Genomic DNA, 23,830 nt, shown 5'->3' with positions numbered 1-23,830 from the left:
TCGTTCCCATACATAATACATGAGTTCACGCCTTTGATTACTCTAAACATTAGTCCAAGCGGTACAGGCGTCTCTTTGGAGCTAACACAACTTAGGGCGCGCAGTTCTCTTCCCCCCCTCTTCCTTTACATAAAAGAAATCGATGTCGAGCTGTTAAGATACAAATATCCAATATGCTGTAAGACAATATGTTTCCGAAACTGCTGCGTAAGCTGCCTTGCCTCTAATTAAATATAAACTGCAGTAGAGACTCGGGTTTCTTCGTTCCTTTGCTTGAAACCATTTGGCGAGCGCGCGGCTCTCCCTAGGACAGCGTTTTGGGGAAGTTTCTCACCGCTCGTGGGTGCGATCAGACCTTTCGGATCGATGCCGAGGACCGTAATGGTCTCTCCGAGCAGCAGCCCGCGGGCGCGTTTACCTGAACGCTCTCTGCCAGCCAAGGAGTCAGGTGTATTCGACAGCCACGGATTCAAACCCCGCATTAGGAGGATCCCCTGGTGAATATTATTATAAGGTACAAGAGATGGCTCTGGGGGAGCTTTCATGCACACAGTATTTAAAAACCAAGGTATTGCTGGCAAACTCTGTAGGTGACGCTCTGAGCACTTTTGAATTTCTTTTTTTAAACAATCCCTCGAAACCAACAATTTGATGCTGAATGACTCTGCGTTGCGCTTGTCGCCGGGATCCCTGAGCCTGCCTTGTTAAGTTCTGTGATGAGAACCTAATTACCTGTGCGCAGGGACGCGCACGTCGTGCGCAGAAACCTCCCCAGCAGCTGCCTTCGGTTAAGCCGCGTTTCAGAGCCGGGTTCTTCCCCTTCCCCTGGTGCTCTCCAGCCAGGAGAGGCAGCTCTGGGGGGTGGAAGGGGACGCCTGTCTGGCAGCCGTGGGTTTGGGGCCAAAGCTTGCATTTGCATCCCCTGTTTCAGCTCTTGGGCATCCAGACCCTCTTGGGAGAACATCAGGTGTAGCACCGAAATGCAGAATTGGGCTTTCCTCTTTTGGCACTGACTTTTCCTGTTCTGGCTGTACGGGCAACATGGGGTGATGGGATGGAGATGAAGCCAAAGTCGAAACCCTGTTGGCTGAATGTCTGGTGAAGGTTTTGGGGCAGGGAAGGGTCGGGTCTGTGAAGTCACATCCCAAGGGGAGGTGGCTGCTGTGAGCTGCTGGGGTAAGTGAAGGTGTCAGAGGGGCTTTGAGAGAAGTTGCCTGATTTCAGGCAAGCGCTTTGGAAAACCACCTTGTAACGGGGCTTGAAGCCTAAGGAAGAGCCTTCCTGGGGCACCCAAAACCCAAGCACCTGTGCAGGAATGAGAGAAAACAAATTAATTCCCTTCCCTGCTAAAGGCAAAAAAAAAATATCTTTATTTGTAGGAAAACAAAAGCCTTGGGTGGGACGTATTCTGGGTAAAGTTATCTTGGGCAAAGTTAGCCCAACTCAAGTGGCTCTGCAGAAGGGAAAGAAAGTTTGTGCCCCTGGGAACTGATGTGGCCATGAGCGCGGCTGGAGTCCCAGCTTCTCCGGCTGATGTTTCTCCTCCGTATTTCTGAAGCTTTGCATCTAGCGAGCTTCTGGCAAGCGGAGTTAAAGGTTTGTTTGTTGCCCTTGATATTTTGATGTAATTAGTCAGCAAGCAACTAGCAGCTTTTGCCCAGAGAAACGCTCTCTCCAAGAACACAAGTGACAGGAGAGGATTAATAGCCTTCTGGAGAGAGCTGCTCTGGTTTTTTACTTAAAAAAAAAAAAGGGGGGGGGAAGGGGGGGAAGAGGGGCGGGGGAAGTGCCTGCGAGCCATGTTGTTGCTTTAAAAAACAATGACAGTCTAAACAGTTAACTTTGCCTGCAGTGTATCAGAGGAGCAAGAGGCTGTCAGCTCCTCTCCCGCATCCCCTAGAAACTTTCGTCTCCCTCCTGTCGCGGAGCCGCTTTCCCGGCGGTCGGGGAGCCCCGTCGCTGCTGTGCCCAAAGAGCAGGTCGGGCACGTTGGCAAGCAAGGAGGAGAGGAAGGACATCCCAGCAGAAAGGGGAGGACTGGGAAAAGAAGGGTTTGTAGAAGAGGAAAAACTTCCCAGTTAGAGGATATGAGCTAGCCTGGGGTTTCTCTGCTCCCGGCTGGGCACCGGGGTAAAACCGGTGCAGCGCGGGGGGCTCAGACGGCGCGAGCGGCTGGAAAGGGGGATGAAAGCTGCTCTGAGAGCACTTCCCACGGGCACCCAGCTGCTGCCCCGGCCGTCCTCCTCGTTGTCCCCACTTCGTATTCACAAGCAAGCGCAGGCCGTCGTAGGAAAGACGGAAAGGTATCACTCGCCTCTATTTAATTTCAATTACACGGGGTCTGCAGGAGCGCTAAGAGTGGTGCCAGCAGGGCTATAAACTTAACATATTTGATGATTCTTCTTCTTTTCAAGCAAGCGGTGCACAGCAGCCGCCCCATTCAGCGTTGATAATCCTGGGGGGCCGTGACATTCCGGCTGGCAGAGTCGTGCGCTGCGGCGGAGGCTCCTTTTTAATAAAGGCATTTGAAGGGTCAGCTTAATCACCTTGTTTCATGGCAGGCAGTGCGGCACCCGGTGCATGCCCCCGGCCCGGGAGGCTTGGACTGGAAATGGGCTTTGGTTTGAGCGTACCGAGCCCGTGCCAGGAGGAGGGATGGTGGTGGGGGTTGCGGAGGGCCGAGAGCCAGCGGGGGCTTTGCAGCGCTGCCTCTTACCCCGGGGAGTTGTTGCTGAGTGATGATCTCACCTCCTTTTATGCCTTATTGCTTCTGTCTATCTACCTCCGTATGACACACGCTTACGTGTCAACTTTTCACTTCTTATATGGCAGCAGAGAGGAAAGGCTTAATATCATAAAGACAAGCTGGCAGCTGGGAAGGAGCCCACTTAGTCATCTAACTTTGCGTCAGAGGCGCTGCCAGCCTCTTCCCCGGCTCTTCCAGGCAGCTTCTCCCTCCTCTGCCTGACCTGGTGTCACACGTGGTAGAAATCCCCATCCGGAAAAATCAACATCGTTTGCTCCAGCAGGTGGTGGATGCCACCTGCCCTGTGCTGAGGGCAAAAGGGTTGGTGTCCCTCAACCACCTCGGTGTGCCCAGCTTGGGGCAACAGCAACCCGGGGTTTTGCAGCCTTTTTGCCCAGAACTCACAGGGCCAAGGGGAAGGTCCCAGAGCAGATTCGAATTCACTTGGGCTGTGACAACCAACACTGGGGCATCTCAGGAGGTTTGGAGCCCAGAAGGAACTGAAGAGTCAGTGACAGCTAAATCTATCGATGATAAAATGATAGAGGAAAGATCAGTTCGTATCCCACCTGTTTCTTTTTCTCTTTCCCTACACACTGAGGGAATCTTTAGTTGCTGCTGAGAAACATACTGAGCTGAGTGATGTGTTGCCCTGTCCCAGGAAGGCTGTCGCTGGCTTTTCTCACTTGCTATTTCTCTATGCGAAGAACCTCATTTATTACCTCTGCTTTACACATTTGGCTTCCCCCGAGCACGCAGCCTTGTATCCCCCTCTGCAAGCACAACGCTCCGGCTCGCTCTTCCTCTTCTCTCTTGACTTCCAACCTGATGATGGAGCAGCTTGGACACAGGGTGTCAAATACCTGAGCTGGGTCAACGCATCCACCTTGGTCTGTTTGACTTCCATCCACGTTGGGACTACCTCCCTGTGCAGGCGAAGGCCAGCCGTGAGAAAGGGGAAGCTTTGCTTGCGGCAATTCCTGATGCCTCCTTTCACCTCTCAACCTGCTGGGGTGGGCTCGTGCTCCCAGGGTGGGGGGACAACATGTCTCCATCCCCATGGGGGAGGAGACGCAAGCCAAGGGCTGTCTGGCACGTGGCTGCTGGCGCTGGGACCACTGCCACGGTGGACGTGGAAGCATCACCACGCTGCTCTCCCCAGTTAACCCTTCTAAACGGCTGGGAGAAGGAGAGATGAACGAGGCGGGGGCTGGGAGATGAAATCCCCTAATCTGGTTTGTTCCTCTGCATCCGTCATCTCATCGTGGCTGCTTCCCCACCGACCCCTTCCTCAACCGCCCTTCTCACTATTCACCTTCAGTCCCAGGCGTCCTATTGCTGCACTGGGGCCCCTTTGTACAGCACAGATACACTGTACACACACACACAAGATGCTAAAGGGCTTCCCAGACAATCTCAGGTGGGGAAGGACATCTGTGTCCAACACCAGCAGTACCAGGGGGCTTACATACTCCTTGTGCCCGCTGTGCTCACCCCACCCAACCTCAGCAGCTTACACAGGTTGTTTTCCCCTCACTGAGGGCTTCTGCCTGTCGGCAGCACCGCGGGAAGGGTTTTACAAGACTGAAGATGCTCTTGCAACCTCACCCTGAGCCATCGACTCGTTCCCTTCGGCGGCAGCAGCACATCCTGGAGCTGCTTCCTTCCCCCTGGCCCAAGACACGCTTATCCAAAACCAGCTCTCAAAAGTCAACCGCGATGAATTCTCCTGCTGGTGTTTCGACACATTGGCTCCACGGAGGCTTTCGATTCGGTACGAAAAGTAATTATTACCGGGGTGCAGTTTAGCAGTTGTGTTTTACAGCGCTGGTAAGGTTAAAAGAAATAATAATAATAATATAAGAAAGACTCAGCCAGAGTAACTGCCTGCAACATGCTATTTGCATTTTTAAGGAAATACTTCTTTGAGACAGCTTGGGTGAAAGGTCGGCATTTGCATATAAATGGAAAAGAAAGTGTGTGATGCTGGAAGTTACATCTATATTATTTTCTCAGCAGTGAGCTGCCGTTTCAGAGATTAAGGGACGTGGTTTGCATTTGGCTTTTATTGAATAGAGAAGGTACCAGGAAAGCCAAATTAGAACAAAATAATGAGGAAAATGTGTAAGAAGAAAGAAAAAAAAAAACCAAAACCCCATCCTGTTTCTCGGAGATGCTCTCCTGCGCGCCTGACGTGTTACACGCCTGCTTGCACACGCGCCGGGCGCAAGCAGAGGAGCATTGCTGAGCAGGGCTCCCCCGGCGCGCACAGAAGGATGGACGCTGGAGACGGAGCCGGTGGCAGGAGCTGTCTGTGCTGGGGATAAGCCTGGTAGAGGGGGGGATGCTGGCACTCGTCATTTGGAAGTGATAAACCAGGATTTGCTTGATTTTTTAAAATTTTTTTTTTATTAATTTTTTTGTTCAGGCTGAGGTACGTTTGGAGAGGAATTTACCAGCAGGCTCGTATGAAGTTCCTGCTATTGCAGTAGGAAGAGGCACACTTTGGGCAACTCTTTGCGGCTGGCAGGGTGAGGGCAAGAGGCAGAGATGCCCATGGCTCAGGTCTTGCTCTCATCTTGGAGGGCGTCAGCATCGGCTGAGAGCTTTTTGAGGCCCTGCTGTTGCCCTGGGCCTTGTGAAACCCCAAAGGGATTCTCCAGTGGAGAACCTCATCACCTTTTCTCCATTGTTGGTGGCCCTGCTCTCCGCTCTCAGAGCGACTTTGCATTTTGACAGCTCCCCCAAGGAGCTGGGGGAAGGTGGGATGTTGACCGATGTCCATTCTTTATTCTTTTTGATCAATATACTTAAGAACAATGCACAGACAGCAGTGCTACTGTGGGCATGCGGCATTTATTCCCCTCTTGAAGAGTACACAAGTGATACGAGGATGGAAGGTGAAAACCACCGCCTTTTACCTCTTCTGCAGCACTGTGTAGCGTGCTTCTGCCACTTTGTGGGAAAAGAAAAAAGACCCTAATGAAAAGTCTTATTAACTGGCCATGAACGCTGGAGCATGAATATTGCTCTTAATGAGGAGAGACGGTAGCCTCATTTGCTTCCTTTGCATCATAGGTGCACCGAGGGCTTCAGCTCCCGTAGCTCTGGGTGATACAGAGAGACAGGGTGAAACGCTGGTCCTTCCCTAGAGCACTTCACGGCTCGCTGTGCCGAGCTGCCGGGCAGGGATGGAGAGAGGGGCCTGGGTGAAGGACAGAAGCACAGCCATCGCAGGGGTCTGGGGGTGCTGGGTCCCATGGCAAGGTGATGTTTGTACCTTGCTCCTGGTGGATCTTTAACCCGCTGCTGAACCTCATTACCGAGCCCTTTGCTCCCTCTCCAAGGAGCGGGTTTCGGCGCTTCTTCCCTTCCTATTGCAACATGTCCTTGTGTTTGGGAAATCTGAATCTTGTGATTAAGCCAGTTTCTCCTTGTCCTATCCCAGGACTATGGGAAAGGGATGATTCGGGTCTAATGACATGATTCTGCCCCTCTAATCTGCTTTGGTGAGATGCCACCTGGAATACTGTGTCCAGTTCTGGGACCCCCAACATGAGAAGGATGTGGATCTGATGGAGCAGGGCCAGAGGAGGCCACGGAGATGCTGCAAAGGCTGGAGCCCCTCTGCTGTGAGGACAGGCTGGGAGAGTTGGGGGGGTTCAGCCTGGAGAAGAGAAGGCTCCGGGGAGACCTTAAAGCCCCTTGCAGTCCCTAAAGGGGCTCCAGAAAAGCTGGGGAGGGACTTTTTACAAGGGCATGTAGCGACAGGACAAGGGGTAATGGCTTTAAACTGGAAGAGGGTAGATTTAGATGAGATATCAGGGAAAAATTCTTTGCTGTCAGGGTGGTGAGACCCTGGCCCAGGTTGCCCAGAGAAGCTGTGGATGCCCCATCCCTGGAGGGGTTCAAGGCCAGGCTGGTTGGGACATTGAGGAGGTGTCCCTGCCCAGGGCAGGGGGGTTGGAACTAGATGATCATTAAGGTCCCTTCCAACCCAAACTATTCTATCGCTCCCCTTTCCCATCCAGGACCTGGCAAAGAGAGTTCAAAAGCATCCAAAGCCACTGTGGTATCAAGGGGCAAAGCGTGAGTTGGCATGGCTGAGGTAGCCGCAGGACTGACACAGCCACCTGGGCAGAGGTGGCAGCTGATGGCATCAAAAGCAGGATGAGCCAAGAGATGAGATGGCATGGGGCCGGGAAGGAGGACATGAGTCACTTGTGCTTTGTGCATTGCTGCGGGAGGGAGCCAAGGCGGGGGATGCTCCCGGGGCTGCTGGCTGGCCCCTGGGCACTACAGAGGGAATTGCTGGAAGGACGGAGAAGGAGCAATAGTGGCATCGTCCTAGCGATGACCTGTCTTCTCCCCCTTTGCACAGGCAGATGGAAGCCCTGGTGCTCCCCTCCTCTCCTCTGTGTCCCAAGGACCTGCGGAGCTGAGCAAGGCTGCGCTCGGCTGTCGGCAGCAAACACCTCTGAGCCGTGCTGGTGCCGAGCTGGTCGCTTAGTTGGTTAGCAACGCACCCCGTGCTGCAAGCATCCGTTTGGCAGTGAAAGCACTAGAAAGGTTTGATCCTGCTGAAATCAAAACTCTTCCTTTCCTTTGGGTAAGGGGAAAATGAAAGATCAGAGTGTGCATCACAGATTTCATAACCTTTGATGTTGCATCCTGTGGTTCGGTAGCACAGTGGGTTAAGCCAGCATTGTGCGCTTGTCAGGGCTGTGGGATCAAAAATTCAGCTCACTGGTACAATGAGTTGTTGGGCCTCTGAACAGCCACGCAGTGCAGCAAGGCACTGTCCGGCTCTGCGCTTCATGGAGAGGGGCCATGGCTGGGGGTGACACGGGGATGAGGAGCAGCGAGCCCCGGGCTGGGGGAGTGGGATGTGCTGGGTCAATGCGATGATGGAGACACGGGGCAGGAGAACTGGGAGACTGAGTGCTCAAGTCAACTGCCCAGAGACCAGCCCAGGGTGTATGGGCTGAGATATACATATGCGTCATCCAGGGCAATGACGTTTGTCAACCTGCTTTAAATAAGAGTCGCTGTTAGAAAGTACAGGGTGGCCGTGATTCTTGAACGTGGTGGAGAGGATTCCCCAGGTGCTGGGGGAAGACGACCATCTCCCAGTGTTTGCTCCCCGTTCACTGGTTCCCCGCTTTGCTGTCGGTGCAAACGCAGTCACAGGGCCAGGTCCCTGCAGCTCAACCCCAGCTTTATAGGAGAAAACTCCTCATGGCTCCCTCATTTTTCCTTTTATAGACATTATAACCTGTTTGGAGCTTGTCCAGGTAAGCTCCCCAGGTGAGAGCATCAAAGCTCAACATCTGCTTGGTGGTTGCCAAGCTTCTTTCCAAACGTGCTAAGGAAAAGTCTCTTTAGATTGTCAAACGAACAGCAAAGAACGTCCCACAATCCATCTGGCCGTGCTACGTCTCCCATCCATACATCCCATCCTAACCGATTATTAAATCATATTTGCTGATAAGTATGAGATGTAATATCTATTACACAGCTGTTAAACTTTCAATTAATATGTTTTAATGATCAGTCATTTACTGTGCAATATACAATTAACATCCGGTATTAAATCTTAAATTAAATGCATGTTTGGGAAGCTAAATTTGAAGCACTGAACATAGCCGTGCCGCAGTAAACAGCGATAATTGCATTGAATAGACGGTATTTCTGTGCCCTGAGAGGGGGTTAAACCAACACTCCTGGCATCAGAGAAGAATGGAGAAGAATTGCTAAAGTAGCTGGGTTCTACTTTTTTTTTCCAGTGTATCTTGATCCCTATGGAGGTTTTAATCCATCTCCCTTAAAAAAAAAAAGCCCCCTGACGCATAACTGCCGCACTCCTGCGTGAGTGAAGGCTGAACTGGCAGCCACTTGTGCAGGGTTTCGGCTCGGAGGAGTCTTTTCTTGGCAAGGGTTGGGTCAGGAGCGTGGGGCAATTAGTCGGGCTTCAGGCCGGGTTGGGCTGTGCCGAGTCCTGGGGGGCCTGTGCAAGGGGGTTCAGTGGTGCAGCCGGGAGCTGAGACTGAAGCCTAAAATTAAAGATAGGACTCGTGTTGCGTCCAGAATAATAGAATCATAGAATGCGTTGGGTTGGAAGGGACCTCTAAAGGCCATCTAGTCCAAACCCCTGCAGTGAGCAGGGACATCTTTCACTAGATCAGGTTGCTCAGAGCCTCATCCAGCCTGGCCTTGAGTGTCTCCAGGGATGGGGCCTCCCCCACCTCTCTGGGCAACCTGTTCCAGTGTCTCACCACCCTCAGTGTAAAGAATTTCTTCCAGAGAAGAGAAGCTCTGGCTGCACCGTGGTTTTGGGGCCACGCAGGAAAGCAGTTACTGGTGTTCTCCAGGCAGTGGCTGGTGGCCACAGAGAGCAGCGCGTGTGGGTGATGTGCTACAAAATTCACGGGTGTTAGGCAGCAAGTGGTGCAGAGGGGGTGGAGGGGCCCATGGGTGGCTTTTGCAGCTTAGAGAAGATGTAAAATTTGGATTTGAGTTTTGTTTGTGTTTTTTTGGTTTTTGGGTTTTTTTTTTAATTCATATGAAAGATGGGGTCTGAAGGGCACCCTCCAATCCCTGACACTGTATTTGCCCTGAGAAGTGAGCCCGCGTTGTCTGGTGGGACGCTGAAGGACCCAGCCTGTTCTCAGCTCGTTGCTGCCTTGTCAACGCAGGGTTCACCTTTCCCATGAAAAATGTCCCTGAACAAAGATGAAGAAAAATCTTACTCTCCTCCTTTTCCTTTTCTTGCACTTGGGGGAGCAAATGAAGATGGATATGTTTTTCTTCTAGTCTTTCAGTTTAAATATGCAGTGACACGTCTTATGAGGAAACAAAGCCTTCATCTTTACTCTGAGGACCCCGTTTCTGACCCCATCACTTTACTATAGCAGAAGTAACCTCTGCGTAGCTTTGGAGATGGGGTGGTGCTGCTCTCGCAGCTGGCAGGCAGCCCGCAAACGTAAGGACACGTGTGGGAGCAGCATCTTGCTTCTATTTCTATTCGCCTTCTGTACCCCAAAGCTTCCTGTGAGGCTTTTTGGGTTTATTTTTGGGGGAACTTTATGCCGTTCTTTAGGACGTTTAATTGTTATTATTTTTTTCTGGCAAATGAATGCTTTCTTCTTTCTTTGGTAATAGAAAATAAAACACATCCAAGTCTGATTAACACTCTGAATTGCATGTGTTTCCTCCCAAGTTTCCCGATCTTTTTGTCTGGAGTTGATGAGGGTGACCCAAAGGTTTCATGGAACTTGCTCCTTCGTGCCAGGGTTTTGCACAACTTGCAACACTTTGGTTCAGAGCTGACTTTGCTCAGCTGTTATTTCTGAAGGACAGGAGGGGACAGTTAGTTTCAAGGTTCAGGAAAGAACCTAATTCAGAAGAGGACACCCTGATGTTTTGGTGGTGGACTGTCATAAATGTTGATGGGGAAAAACAGCCCGTCTACTGAAGGACCCCAGTGCGCGATCCAGTCCTGACTGGGTGGTGGCTACTGAGGATGGAGGCGGTGGGGGAGAGCTGGTAATTTCCTTTGGGATGTGAAGGTCAGGCAGCGACCTACCAGACCAGCTGAGCATCAGGTTCCCCCTATTTCAAGGGGGAACGGATGCAGGTGCTCCTGGCTGTGAGCTTTGGCTGTCCCAGCTCGGTGCCAGGAGGGGACGCCAGAATGTGTTGTTCCCTTCAGGATCTGCTTGGCTCTGCAGAGGGATCTGGACGGGCTGGACCGATGGGCTGAGACCAGTGGTATGAGGTTCAACAAGGCCAAGTGCCGGGTCCTGCACTTGGGTCACAACAACCCCACGCAGCGCTACAGGATTGGGGCAGAGTGGCTCAAAAGCTGCCCGGCAGAAAAGGACCTGGGGGTGTTGGTTGACAGCTGGCTGAATACGAGCCAGCAGTGTGCCCAGGTGGCCAAGAAGGCCAACAGCATCCTAGCCTGTATCAGGAATAGTGTGGTGAGCCGGACTAGGGAAGTGATCATCCCCCTGTACTCGGCACTGGTGAGGCCCCACCTCGAGTACTGCGTTCAGTTTTGGGCCCCTCGCTACAAGAAGGACACTGAGGTGTTGGAGCGTGTCCAGAGAAGGGCTACAAAGCTGGTGAGGGGTCTGGAGGACAAACCTTACGAGGAACGACTGAGGGAGCTGGGGTTGTTTAGCCTGGAGAAGAGGAGGCTGAGGGGAGACCTTATCACCCTCTACAACTACCTGAAAGGAGGTTGCAGAGAGATGGGGGCTGACCTCTTCTCCCTGGTGACAAGTGATAGGACGAGAGGAAACGGGTTCAAGTTACGTCAGGGGAGGTTTAGATTGGATATTAGGAAACATTTTTTCACTGAAAGGGTTATTAAACATTGGAATAGGCTACCCAGGGAGGTGGTGGATTCACCATCCCTGGAGGTGTTTAAAAAAAGGGTAGATGGGGCACTTAGGGACATGGTTTAGAAGTGGTTTTTGTCAGGGTAGGTTAAAGGTTGGACTTGATGATCTTAAAGGTCCCTTCCAACCTCAGCAATTCTATGATTCTATGCTTTCCGTGGGCAAAAACTTGCATGTGAGGCAACATCTTGCATCTCCTCTTGGGTGGCCCAAGTAGGGGTTAAAAGAAGTGTCCTTCACACAGCCAGTGAGCTGCATTTCTGCTGAACCCAGGGTCCAGAGGCGAGGTGGAAAGGGCACAGCCATCAGTGCAAGCTGATCCTCTCCAGAGACCAGATGCATTTAAGCAGCACAGAGTAGAGGAAATCTGATTCGTGTGTTGACGGAGCTGCCTCGGCTATCTGAACCGGGCTGGGCAGAGGGACGGGAGTGGGCAGGAGGATGATGAGCTGGTGCGGCCAACGCACCTTCAGCCTGGTCAGGGCTCTTCGTCCCAACATGCTGCCCCTTCCCGTCCTCTTGCTCGCAGGGATGACAGCACGGGGAGGTTGGGACGGGGCCTGCGACAAGGACAAGTTGGCATCTTGGGCCAGATTTATCGCAGCAGCTTCCGGAGCTCACCCTTAGCCTACGACTTAGGCACACGTGAGCAAAACAGGCCCAAAGAGGATAAGTGTGTGTCTGTGTGTTTTGCTATTTTTTCCTCCTCGGGATTGAATCTCACGGCCTTAACCTTTCAGAAATCTTCTAAAGCTCTCTTTAGGGTTATCTTGCATGCAGGATCCATTGGTTCTACAGTTTAACCCCCTCTCTGCTCCTGTCCCCACTGCATCCCAGAGAGGATGCTCCTGCTTTAAAACACACTGCCTGGGAGAAGGATGCTCAGGGAAATGCTTCAGATAAGCAGGCAGGCTGTACTGTCCTATGAATGTGGCATAGAAACACCCTTATTTCTTCGTATTTGATGGTTTTTCCCCTCTGTTCTCCTTTCTTCTGTCCCTTTCTAGCTTCTTTCCCACATTTTGCTTGGTTTTCATCATCTGCCTGGCCATCTGTGCCTCCCCGCTCCCCTTTCCTCGGAGCTTCTCCAAAGCAGAATAACGTTTCAGCAGCTCTTGGATTTTGTTTCCAAGGCCTGTGCCTTTCCTGTGGGTCCAGGCTGGAACAAAGTGCTTCAGACAGGGTTTGGAGTAGAGTCTCCAACACAGATGAAAGTTAGAAAGGTCCCCCCAGCTGCCTTCCTGGCTTCAGAACAGCTCTGGTTTTGGACAAACACACAAAGGTGACTTTCACGGTCATCTGTCTTAGGCACTCACTTGGATTGTACGTCACCACAGGATCGAATTATCCCAGTGTTTCAATGTACTCATTCTTGCAAGAGCACTGTGGGTTATACTGGTTGTTTCTTAATGTCTTGTAGATAGAGAACAGACACAGGCAGGGGAGAAATAAATGCCCTAGCTATTTGCTGTGCTTTCTCCTAAAAGCTGCTTTGTGGCAGAGTAGATCCAAAGTTGCTCGGCTGGTGTCCTACACAGCCAGCAAGTTATCCGTCGCTGGAAACACCCACCTTCCACAGGTTTCCTTTGGCACGTGCGAGCCTTCTCCCTGCTTCCCCTGTCTCTGAGATCACCCCGATAACAGAAGCATCAAGTCAAGGAGGCACGGGAGCCTGTTTGGCAGAGGAAGCGGAGCCTCCGCCCTGAGCTCTTCCCCAGGCAATTAGCAGCCTGAGATGAATGAATCTACGGGCATGTGTGTAGCTCCTCACGTGCCTCCTTCCTGGGGGATGCTCTCCTTTTTCCTTTGCATCAGTGGTAGAAGATGAATGGAGCAAGACTTGGAGGACAGGCGGTAAATTATTCAGTGCTCGATGCCAGAGGGAGCCGCAATTAGAGATGCGAGGGGAAGGCTTGCGGCGGCGGCGCCCAAAGCGACAGCGGTTTGCCAAGGTGAGCTGTGACGCTGAGGGCCCGCAGGCGAGAGTCCGGGGGGCAAACGCTCTTGATCTCATGGCCGTGAGCAATAACTGCGCGGGAGGGGAAGTTATCATAATATATAATAACTGCGCCACGCAGCTCCCGCGCCACGGCAGCTCCTCCACGCTGGCCCAGCCGCTGTGGGTCCATCCCTGTGCGGCAGAGCCGGTGTCTGGCCCCTTGGAGATGTTTGAGGTTGTACTAGATGACAGGGAAAGTGCCAAGAATCTGCTTGTAAAGTATGTATTTCCCATAAACTTTCTCTTCGGATGGAAGCTCCTCGCTGCCTGCCCTCCCTTGCTCCCAAAGCAGCTCTGGGTCCGAGAGCTTTAACTTCGAGATCCGTGTTTTGCACCTTCACTGCATGTCGCTGTAATGACCCACTCCCAAAACGCTGGTGTCACCGAGAGTTGTCATGGAAACCTGCGTGGGGATGCCACTCGGCTCTCAGTGATGTCCCGCTAATGGGTCCCCTCCACTGCTTTAGATGTGTGAATTTTTGTGAAAGATTAAAAATTAACTTCCTCTCTGGGAAGAGAAGAGAAGAGGGTGTAAGGGAGAAGCCCTTTTCTGGCTGCCGTGGGCACCGTGGGGTCCCTGGGCCGGTGCTGGCACACTGCCTTGCCCAGCCCACCAGTGACACTCGCTGTTAATGCTGCGTCTTCCAACTGAGGACCAAGCTGAGCAGCACTTGGTTGGGGTAAGCTGAGGCTGCACACACAAATTCTTCATAGCTGGGGCTCTTGGCCTTGGTGTGGGCACCGTGGTGTCCTGCTCGGGGCTTGGAGACCCTCAGGCAGGATTTGTATGGCCATTAGAGAAAGCAGGCAGCAAATATATGTTGTGTTTTTGCCTCTGGTTGATGCTGCTGATGGGGTGTCGGGCTAACTCTGTGTCCTGACCTCGTGTTCCTCTTCCCCTCCTCAGAAAATGAGTTTCGGGGCGAGCTGCTGAATCAGAGGTGGACCTGTGGAGAGAAGATCAGCAGCTGCGAGGGAGCCGCCAGCCTGCACGGCACACGCATCAAGGTGAGCAAGAAAGCCCTTCATCCTCCACAAGCATGCACTTTTTTTTTTGGTACGGTGATGCCCTGCCCCACGTGTTGGCCACAGGATAAGGGCCGTGTGCTGCTCCGGCCCTTATGGACCAGGTGGTCCTGGGGGAATGGAGCCTTTTCTGTCCCCGAATCAACGGGCAGGACTTGGGAGTCTCTGTCTCCTTGTTACAGCTGAACATGGTGAATCCGGGCAAAGAGGGCTTCCAGCTGTCAAGATTTGGCTTTGGGTCCAGATATTTAAATCCTTCCCTTCCTCCCCGGTCCCATCCTTCAAGGATGGCTCAGAGCTGGATATTTAGGTCAGTCCCAGGCCTGTTAAAATAGGCCCTTTCTCCAAGGCGCCGGCTGGTCGGAAGAAGCCCCTCGTACGCCAGGTGAAGCCATGGTGTCTTTGGAGGAGACAAGCGGGGCATTCATCCCCACCGGGACCCCGGGCGGCTCCTGGGGGCTCAACAGAGCCGCTCATTTACTGCTGCAGCTGTGGCTGATGAAAGAGGTCCAGCCAGGGCTGTCAAACCTCCTGGCAGATTCACTGCCAGCAGATTAGGAAGCTTTAATTAAGCATAGAACTGGGCTGCTCATTACACAAATGGCACTTCCTGTCCCATTTTGGCCCCTCGGTAGCGAGGCACCATCTCAGACGGGTGGATGGACCCACCTGGGCGGCGGAGGAAGCCTTTCTTGGGTGACTGATGTTACCGACTCTTCCTGTATCCCCAAATAAACCGAGCCCTGGGAAAACCCCAAACCAGCAAAAATCCACCCTTAAAAATCATCCTTCTTCACTAACAAGCTGTCAGCTGCAAGCAGGTGTCGCCAGGAAAGCTCACACCTTCTTAGAAAGCAGAGTAAGCAGTTGTTGCTATATTTAAAACGAGCTCAATTAAGGCTTTTCTATTGAACCTGCCAAATAAGCACTTAGATTAGATTTAATAAGATTGTTGTATGTTAATAAAGCAATGATTACAAAAGGTAATATTCCTACTACCTGGTGCTCATCTAGCGCTCTGCCTCTGCCAAGCACGTTGCTGGTATTAACTGTTTCTTGCAACCCCCAGCTCTGCTTATCTGTGTTTTTAATGGAGTGACTGGGCTGGGGGGAGTGGAGGAGGTGTGGGGGGCGGCGTCTGAAGTGGGAGCGGGATTTGGGGACCTGCAGCCTTTGGAGGTGGTAGTGCTGCTCCTGCAAAGCCGGGTCCAGGAGAAGTGCCACCGAGGGATGTCGAGGGTAGGCGAGGGCCTGATCCTGCGCGTCTCTTCCTGCCTGGGGTGCCTGAGTGAGAGCGAGATGAATTCTGGTCCTTCGTTATAAAAACTTCAATAGGAAGAGGGCGGATGAGGCTGGCTTTGATAAGGCTGTCGCCGACTTTCTATGAGCAGCTTTCCCCATGCATTACTTTAAATCCATTTAGGCAAATTAAAAAAAAAAAAAAAGTATTTCTTTGCGTATCAGTGGAGCAGCATGTTTATTTTCTGCTATGTTTTCCTAAAATCCAGGTAGAACTTAGGATAGTTTAGGCTTGGATATTGTGTATATGCAGCCCTCTTAGCTCTCAAGGGGGAGAGAGGTCTCAGTCCCTCTCCAACCGTCAGATCTGCGCCATGTGCCCACGCTTGCACTTGCGTGTGCGCTCGTAAATACATATTGTATTTAAATGCAGTTTTTTCACGCCAGTTACAGCTTGTAATCCACAGGCTGCGCAGCGGTGAAGGACAATGGGTTGTGGGGCACGTTTACTTATTTATTTTTTGCCTGTAAAAGAAGCCCAGGCGCGGGATAAAATTTCCCATGGCAGGTCTGAAACGAGATCCGTGGGGAGCGCGGGGGAGAGGCGCGGAGCCAGCTGGGACCGGCCGCACGGACCCTCCTCCTCGCGCTCGTCCAGGGCCACGGCGGCTGATGGAGAAATGAGTCTTTCTCTCCCAAATCTCCTCTATTTCTCCTGTGCCGTGGTGAGCTAGCTGACGGTACCGCTGAAGAGCAGGACAGGTAGGGCTGACATTGATGGGGCTACCAGAGCCCATCCCCTGCCACCAGCGAGTCCTCTTTGGAGCTGTACACACGGCTCACTTCAGCGATTGTCATGCGTTGTGCCACTCGAGGATATTCTTATGAAAAAGGAGAGCTTATTACAGAGCTTGAAAACAATAGGGTTGAAGAACTGCGGTATTTTTTTCCCCTCTCCTCCCCCTCCTCTTCTGGTGTAAGAGCCGTTGGCACGTACGGAGCCGCTTAGGTCTCTCTGCGCGTCAAACGGCGTTTGGATGGCGTGTGGCAGCACTTTCAAACAGTCAGGAGGAAAGTACGTGTCAACTTAAACTACCGCGTATGAAATCACCCCAGCCTAACGCTCCAATGCCAGCGCTGCGGCAGCACAGGGTACAGCCGCGGCTGTGTCAAACGTGATGCTCGGGAGCATCTTTTCTGGTCCGCTTCACTTGTGCGGAGGATGCCTCTGCCATCGCTACGGAGCGTTAGCGCTGGGGAAGCGTTTCATTTGCAGCGTTGGGGTTTGGGGTTTTTTTTTTTTTTGGGTGGTGTTTTTTTTTTTTTTTTTTTGGGTGGGGGTTGGACCCTTTCTGCAAATGAAAACCCGCAGTGTGGCTTCAGGAGGATGGTTGTGACACAGCTGTAATTTTTAATTTGAGGTGGGTACAAGCTGCGCTTTCGCATCTAAAGATGTCAAAGCAAAATCCTCCCCCTCCCGCCCCCTGCCAACTCCAAGCCCAAGAACACGGCACAGGGTGTCCTTTCCTGGAAGCAGTGAGAGAGCAAAAGGCAGACGGTAGTTTATTCAGCCGAGGACGGGACTCGCAATAGGTGGAACGTCAGGAGGATTTAAATCAAGCAGCAGGGAAGACCCTAAAGGAAGAAGCTGGGGAAAAAAAAACAAACCAACCCTCTAACCTCAGAGTGTGGTTATAAAATAGCAGCTGGGAGCTACTACTGAGCCTTTTTTAAAAGTAGAGGGAGACTCTTGATCAAGGGGTGTTTCTTCCTCCATCACCCCTTATTAATTGTCTTAAAAACTAACAGCTAGAGAAGGCCCAGCGGGACGAGCCCCTCTTCGTTTCCTGCAGCGGCTGATGGTGCCGCGGCACTTTGCAGAGAGCAGGGGGAGAGATCTGGAGACCCGCATCTGGGTCTCTCCACCCGTGTTCAGCTTGCAGTAGCCAAGAGGGGGGCATTCCTCATGGGGTGGGAAATAAAAACCCTCCACGAGAAATCAGGATGGCCGCTCAAACCCATCCTTGCTGCTTGTTTTGCTCCCTGGCTGTGATGCACTCCACAGTCTGCGTCCAGCTGGACCTTGGGGTGTGCTCCCTTCGTTGGCTGCTAAGGAGATCCTTGTGTAGGAAAGAAGCAGCAAACAACAGTGCAAATTAACCAGCAAATTAATCTTCCCTGGGGAGAGCTGGAAGGAGCTTGCTGGGACAAGGCTGGTGATGGTGGAGGCTTCCCACACAGCATCCTTCTCCCTTCCCTGTCCTCATCCCAGCTTTGAACCCAGCCCTGAAACGGGGTTGTGGGAGCTGGACCATCCTCTGACCGCGCGTGGCCAGGGTAGAGTGAGGTGTTGTGGGGTCCTACCTCGTTAGGGCACTTGGTCCTGTGCTTTCCCATGAGGAGCTAACGAAGGGGCTCTTTGGAGCTGGAAGAGGGGGAGGACCAAGTATAAAACTGCTTTTCAACACTTCTGTAGGAAAAATGTAATTTCTTCTGCCATTTTCCTCCTCCTGCTTTACCTGCTGCTAGGCAAATTTTAGATTTTGGAGGTTTTAAACTAAAAATAGAGGCTCTGTCTGTCCGTTTGTCCCTCTAAATCCCAGACACAGCTTCTTGCAAATGGCATTTTGCGATATCTGCAAATAAGCACTGACGGAAGCTCTGCTGCTTTCAGAGTAAAATAAGTATTCCCGCTGAATCCTCACCTCCCTTTGTCCAGCTGAAGCCTTTTTCAGCGTGTTTATTTTCTCTGAGCTCCGTGGTGCTCTTGAATACATATAAAGTATTACCGCTGACCACGGGGAATTTCAGCATGGCCCTTAATGGCATATTTGCATAGAGCTGTCAAAGCCCCGGCACACCTGGGCATCGGTGCATGGGAGGCTCCAGTGGTTTTATGCTCACACCTCGGTCTTCCGTTGGAGAAGAAATGTGTATTAAGATAAGAAAGAAGAAGAAAATATCAACCCTGTAGGTACTCTATAAAATTAAACTTCATATCAGTGTGGCTGTTCCCGCGCTGTATCGCTGTAGTCTTGGCCGCAGAGCCAGACTGTCACCGTGGAGGTAAGGAGGCTGTTAAAATTCACATTGGACTCAGGTTAAACTGTCTTTCAAGTTTATCTGTCTGAACCTCATTGATTTAGACTTGCAGCATCAGGACATCGTCAGTACAGCTTGCATTATGGTCATGTCAGGGAAGCTCCTTAGCGCGGGACGAGTGCTTGGTAAGAAATAGCCCCTGCCCCACGGCACCTTTAGAGAGAAGGTGTGAAAAAGGGGCCCCCAGAGATCACAGAATCATAGAATGTGTTGGGTTGGAAGGGACCTCTAAAGGCCATCTAGTCCACCCCCCCTGCAGTGAGCAGGGACATCTTCAACTAGATCAGCCTGCTCAGAGCCTCATCCAGCGTGGCCTTGAATGTCTCCAGGGATGGGGCCTCCCCCACCTCTCTGGGCAACCTGTTCCAGTGTCTCACCACCCTTATTGTAAAGAACTTCTTCCTAATGTCTAACCTAAACCTGCCCTGCTCTAGTTTAGAACCATTGCCCCTCGTCCTATCGCTACATACCGATGAAGTGATGTTCCCAAGGTTACCTTGCCCCGACTGCCGGTGGCAGAGGATGGCGATGAATCCTGCAGCAAGTACCCTGAGACCCAGCGCGGGGTCCTTGCCACTGCATTGTCCCGTGGCATTGGGTTGGGAAACCTGCTAAACGCTTATTTGGGTGTAAAATGAGAGATAATCCAGCGATAAGGTGAGGAGAAGCAGCATGAACTTCTGTCGTGTTGTAGCCGGACTAACGTGCTCTGGGACTGGCATCCGGTAGCAATAATTTATTTGCAGGTTTCCTTTCAGATTGCTTCGTTTTCCATTCAGACTTAAAATGATGAGTGAAACCCGGATTGCTTCTCGGCCTGGCTATTATGTGAGCGAGAGGGAGAACAAATGAAAATACCCCGTCCGTCTCCAAGACTGCAAACATGCACTATGTGACCCGAAATTTTGCGATAGGACGATCTGTCTAGAGGGCTTCTCGCTGAGGAGGCGAACGATAAAGGCCAGTGGTTTCACGTAACCTTCAGGCATCTGAGCCCCGTAACCACGGGGGCTCCAGGAGCGCAGGAATGGCCACGTCAGTTAATTTAAGTTGCCGGGGAGGAGCAGGGGCTCAGCGCGGAAATGGATCTTTTTTTTCCTGCTGTTTCTGCACTTTGGTGGGAAATGAAGATTTTTGAGGACGATGCTGCTGGTCATTTAAGCTGGGAAAAGGAGCCTGGTGGTAGAAAACAGAGGCTGGGTGTGCAGAGCCCAGCCCATCTTGCCAGCGAAATATTTTAAATAGAGAGTGGTGGGGCTGTGTCAAGTTCTCTAACCCAGTAAAGGGGTCTTCTTTAGGGGGAAAACCCACAATAATTTAGGTTTCATTTTATTAAAGAAGAAAGAAAAAGGCTGCTTTGTACGGTAAGCCAGGCAAAGCAGCTTCTTTGGCTTTTCCGCCCTTCGGTCCTTGGCAAGGTTGGGTCTGTCCTTGTCTTAGGTGGCTCCTGTCCCCTTTGCCCCTGCGGTGACGGAGTGTGGTCCTGTGTTCCCAGGGCGTTTGATCCCGGCTTGAAAGAGGTGTCGAAGGCAATGGGAGGAATTGCGTTGCGAGGTGCTGTGGCGTAGTGAGGCGCCTGGATGTTAGCTCCGACACGATGCCTAAATTTTGAAGACAAACCTGACGTGAAATTGGATCTCACCCTTGTCCTCGAAGGGCGGGTTTAAGGAGATGGAGGTTTTGTTCTGCTTTTTCCCTGCTGTCCCTGCGGGGTCCCAGCCCTTCCTCTTTTTTGGCTGGCACGGTGCGGGCGATGCCCATTACGCTTCCCCGCAGCCTGCCCTCCTCTGCCGCTTTGAATAATTTAGCTGCAGGAAACCCATATTGCCAAGGCAGCAGCCCAACGCGTGCCAGTTCCCTAGGAAAACTGTCAAAAAAAAAAAAAAGGGGGGGGAAGAAAAAAAAAAAAAAAGCCCTCTCTGAAATTCATTTTGGTTGGAGGCAGGCTCCCAGCAATCAAACGTATTAGTCGTATTGTTGGCGTGCGGCGGCGGCATTAGCTAGCTCGCTCAGCGCACGCCGACGTTGAAAGGCTCATAAATGTAATGAAGTCCCTTTGACACCTGCTCCTCTCCACACTTTAAACGTGAGCCATTGGTCCGCAGGGAACCGGGGCTTTAAAAATAGAAATTATAGTAATTGTCTGCTGTGTTATTGGGAAGATTGTAATAAACGTGAAGCACAACACCGCGGTGCCACAAGCTGAATGCTGACAGGACGCATAAATTGCTCCAGGTTTTGATTTTTTTTTCCCTTTTTTTTTTTTTTGTTTTTTCTTTTTCTCCCCCCCCCCCCTCCAACCTCTCTGTCTACCAACTCACATAAATCATGGCGTGTTAAGGCTCTGTTTCTGGAGGGCGGCAGTGGGAGAGAGAGGGGCACTGGGGGAGATCTTGTCCCTCCCCTTTGAGGTGTTTTCAGCTGCGGTGCCCCATCGGTTGGGGACCTCCGTCCCCTCTCCCTCCCTCCCTTCTTGCCACCCCCAAACTTTGGGAGAGGCTCAACCAAGCGGGTGCATCCTTCAAGGGTGATGGGTGAGGACCCCCGACATGTGCTCCGCGCGTGTCCCCCTTCCTGCTCCTCGACCAGGGGGAGCAGCCGCTTTTGTCCCCCTCCGCTGGGGGTGCGGGAGGGGTTAGCTGTGGAACCTCCTCATTTAGGGATGGCGCAGGAGCTGGCTGGATCCCCCTCCAGCTGGGGATGCTCCAAAGAGTGTGTGCCCGAAAGAATTTGAGTTTAGTATGTCAAATCCCTCTTGGAAATGGTCCTTTCCCCCTGACCCCCCTCCATCCTCTCTCCTTCCTGTTATTCCAGGAGGAAATGTCTCAGACTGTAATACTACTATAAACCCCAAATTTTCCTGTCCCCAACCTACCAGGCTACGATCCACCTCCCTGCTCTCACCCTGATCCTGCAGCACCCCTTGGCATTTGCTGCCAAATGCACCTGCCCGCAGAGAGAGCGTCTGTGTTGAGGGCGAGATGTAGAGAGATGTAAAACCAGCTCTTTGACCACGTCAGCAACTTCATTGACGAGTTTCAGGAAAAACACCATTTCTATTACTCCGGCCATATCTTTTTGCCCCGCCGTGGAGGTCCCCTGCTTTCGCTGCCCCCCACCTCCAGGCGCAGCCTGATTTCAAAGCTCCCCCCGGACGCTGGGACGTGGGTGAAGACCCCGCGCTGCACCCCAGAGGTGGCTGCACTTCAGCCTCCTGCTACCGTGTGGCACGTTGTGATGTTTAATTAATATCAAGCACTTTGAAGTCCCCGATGTTACTTATTCATGCCCGTATTCCCCACAGACCCTCCCGTTTGATGTCCACGTTGCAGGGGTTATTTAGATGCAACCCTTTTTGTGTCAAATTTGAGAGGAGAGGTTGCTCTTTAGGGCACTACACGAAAAGTTGCCCTTCTCGGGGAACGAGATCAACTCGGGTGCATATGCAGAGATTTCTGAACAATTACGTGCGCCAGCTACTCACTCACAGCACTTCTGTGGCGTAAGTCTGGAGAAATCAGTTCTGGCTGTGACAAGTGATATCTCAGACGCAGCCGTTTTCCATCACAGGCCATCACATCTGGGTGTTTGTCCCTCCGCGGTACCCGACCAGCAGAGAGTCCTCGTTGCGTCCCAGGACGCGGAAATTAATTTAAGGTTGCTAAATTTGAGCACTATGGGTTGAGCGACAAAATCAGTGCACGAAAGCTCTGTCTCCGAAACGCGGGAAAGCTTTCCCTGACCGCCCAGGTATTTACACAGAGCAACGGCCACACGTGAGATGGTCCTTCAACGATAATTTTCTTGTTATCTTTCAACAATTATTTTTTCTTTCCATTCCAGATGAGTTTAGAAAATGACGATAAGAGAGCACGCACACGGTCGAAGTCTATCAGAGGTGAGCAGCTGGTTATCCCCCAGCGTGGGGACGTACAGACCTGAGCTCCTGCACTTTGCTTCTTCCAATCGGGCTTTGATTTTTTCAGGTCCAGGCTTAACTCTTTAAATTATGCTCACTGCCCCCACCTCCAGCCCCACTAAAATCCGTCCATGAACCTGGAAAACTCCAAAGGACAAACCTTTACAGGTTCTCGTAATATTTAACCCTCATCCTCTACGCTCAGGGGAAGGAAAAAAATAAAAAAATAATAGGAAAAAAAAAAAGCCCCTTTGTATGCTTTGCTTTAGGGGAATCGCAATCGCTGGAGCTTCAGATCAGCTCCTGGGGCTTTCATCATGCTCACTCTGCCAGGGGCTTTGAAGTTGCACATCTGAGAGTGCCTGGCAGAAGTAGTGCATGCTGGAGAAGTGAACGGGGCCGTCCCCCGGCAGGGACGTGAGGACAAACGACTCGTTAATACAACCCTTGATTGCTATCTATTTCCCGACTTTAAAAAAAAAAACAACAAAAAACCCAACCCAAACCCGTGCAGGTCTGTCTCTGCGTGCTTTCTCTCTGGGAGAAGGCGAAGGGCTCTGATACGGAGCACAGAGTGTCCCCTCGGGCGGTCCCATGGCCACCCGTGATGGTTACGGACCAGCCTCTCCGTTTCGGTGCCTTTTTGTGGCCGTGGGTTTGATGAATTGCAAAGGTGGCTGGAAGCGAGGAATGAAGGGGGCTGGCTGAAAAAGTGGGATGCCTGCAGGGACCACGACTGGGCTGGACCACCTTCCTTTGTCCTGACCCACACTCTCCTCAGCACCTGCACCTTTTTATAAACAAAACCAAGCCCAGATGCTGCCAATTGTGCTGAATCGAGCTTGGACGTTTGGGTTTTATTGCTTTGTGGCATGTACATAAAGGTGCTCGCTCAGGTTGCTAATGAGAGCGCCCTGATTCTATTTATTTTCTCGCACCCTGCCTTCGCCACACTTGAATCTGGGTTTCTTGATGTGAGAAGGTAATTTATTGCACACACCCTGGGACTTGCCACTGCCTCCAGTTTGTTGAAGCTTGTGAGTCATCCCACCGGGAGCTGGATCCCAGGAAACCCAATTAGCTCAAACAAATTGAGCAAACGCGTTATGGTTTTTAGCCTGGGCAAATTTAGACTTGTGTTGTGATTTATTCCCGCCCCCCCCGATTATTTGGATTCCTGGCTGGGTGTAAGGTTTCAGCAGCAATGCGATGTTGTTGTGTGTTGTTATTGTAAGCAGTGAGAAGTCCTCTTATTCACAAGTGGGGAATAATCCCTAAAAACCCTACAAACTCTTGTTTACCCTAAAAGCCAAGTAATACATCCCCTACCGTGTGTCCAAACACAGGCAGGGGCTCCCACATCAGTGACAAGAGGAGGAGAAAAATGTGGCTGT

The 23,830-nt window shown here is 51.7% G+C and overlaps 1 protein-coding gene across 4 annotated transcripts in view; it reads left to right on the top strand.

The window, feature by feature from the left end:
* MYT1 (myelin transcription factor 1) overlaps positions 1–23,830 on the top strand; it is a 67,098-nt gene that overhangs the window by 7,392 nt on the left and 35,876 nt on the right. For all 4 annotated transcript variants that reach the window (XM_063349912.1, XM_063349913.1, XM_063349914.1 and 1 more), the window contains exons 2-3: positions 14,058–14,158; positions 22,361–22,415. In XM_063349912.1, coding sequence (XP_063205982.1) covers positions 22,361–22,415 — 55 coding nt within the window. In that variant the 5' untranslated portion in view covers positions 14,058–14,158. The remainder of the gene's footprint in view (positions 1–14,057; positions 14,159–22,360; positions 22,416–23,830) is intronic.

This window comes from Chroicocephalus ridibundus, chromosome 12 (genome assembly GCF_963924245.1).
Source record: "Chroicocephalus ridibundus chromosome 12, bChrRid1.1, whole genome shotgun sequence".
NCBI classification, from domain to species: Eukaryota; Metazoa; Chordata; class Aves; order Charadriiformes; family Laridae; genus Chroicocephalus; species Chroicocephalus ridibundus.
This window is presented reverse-complemented; position numbering and strand designations above follow the sequence as displayed.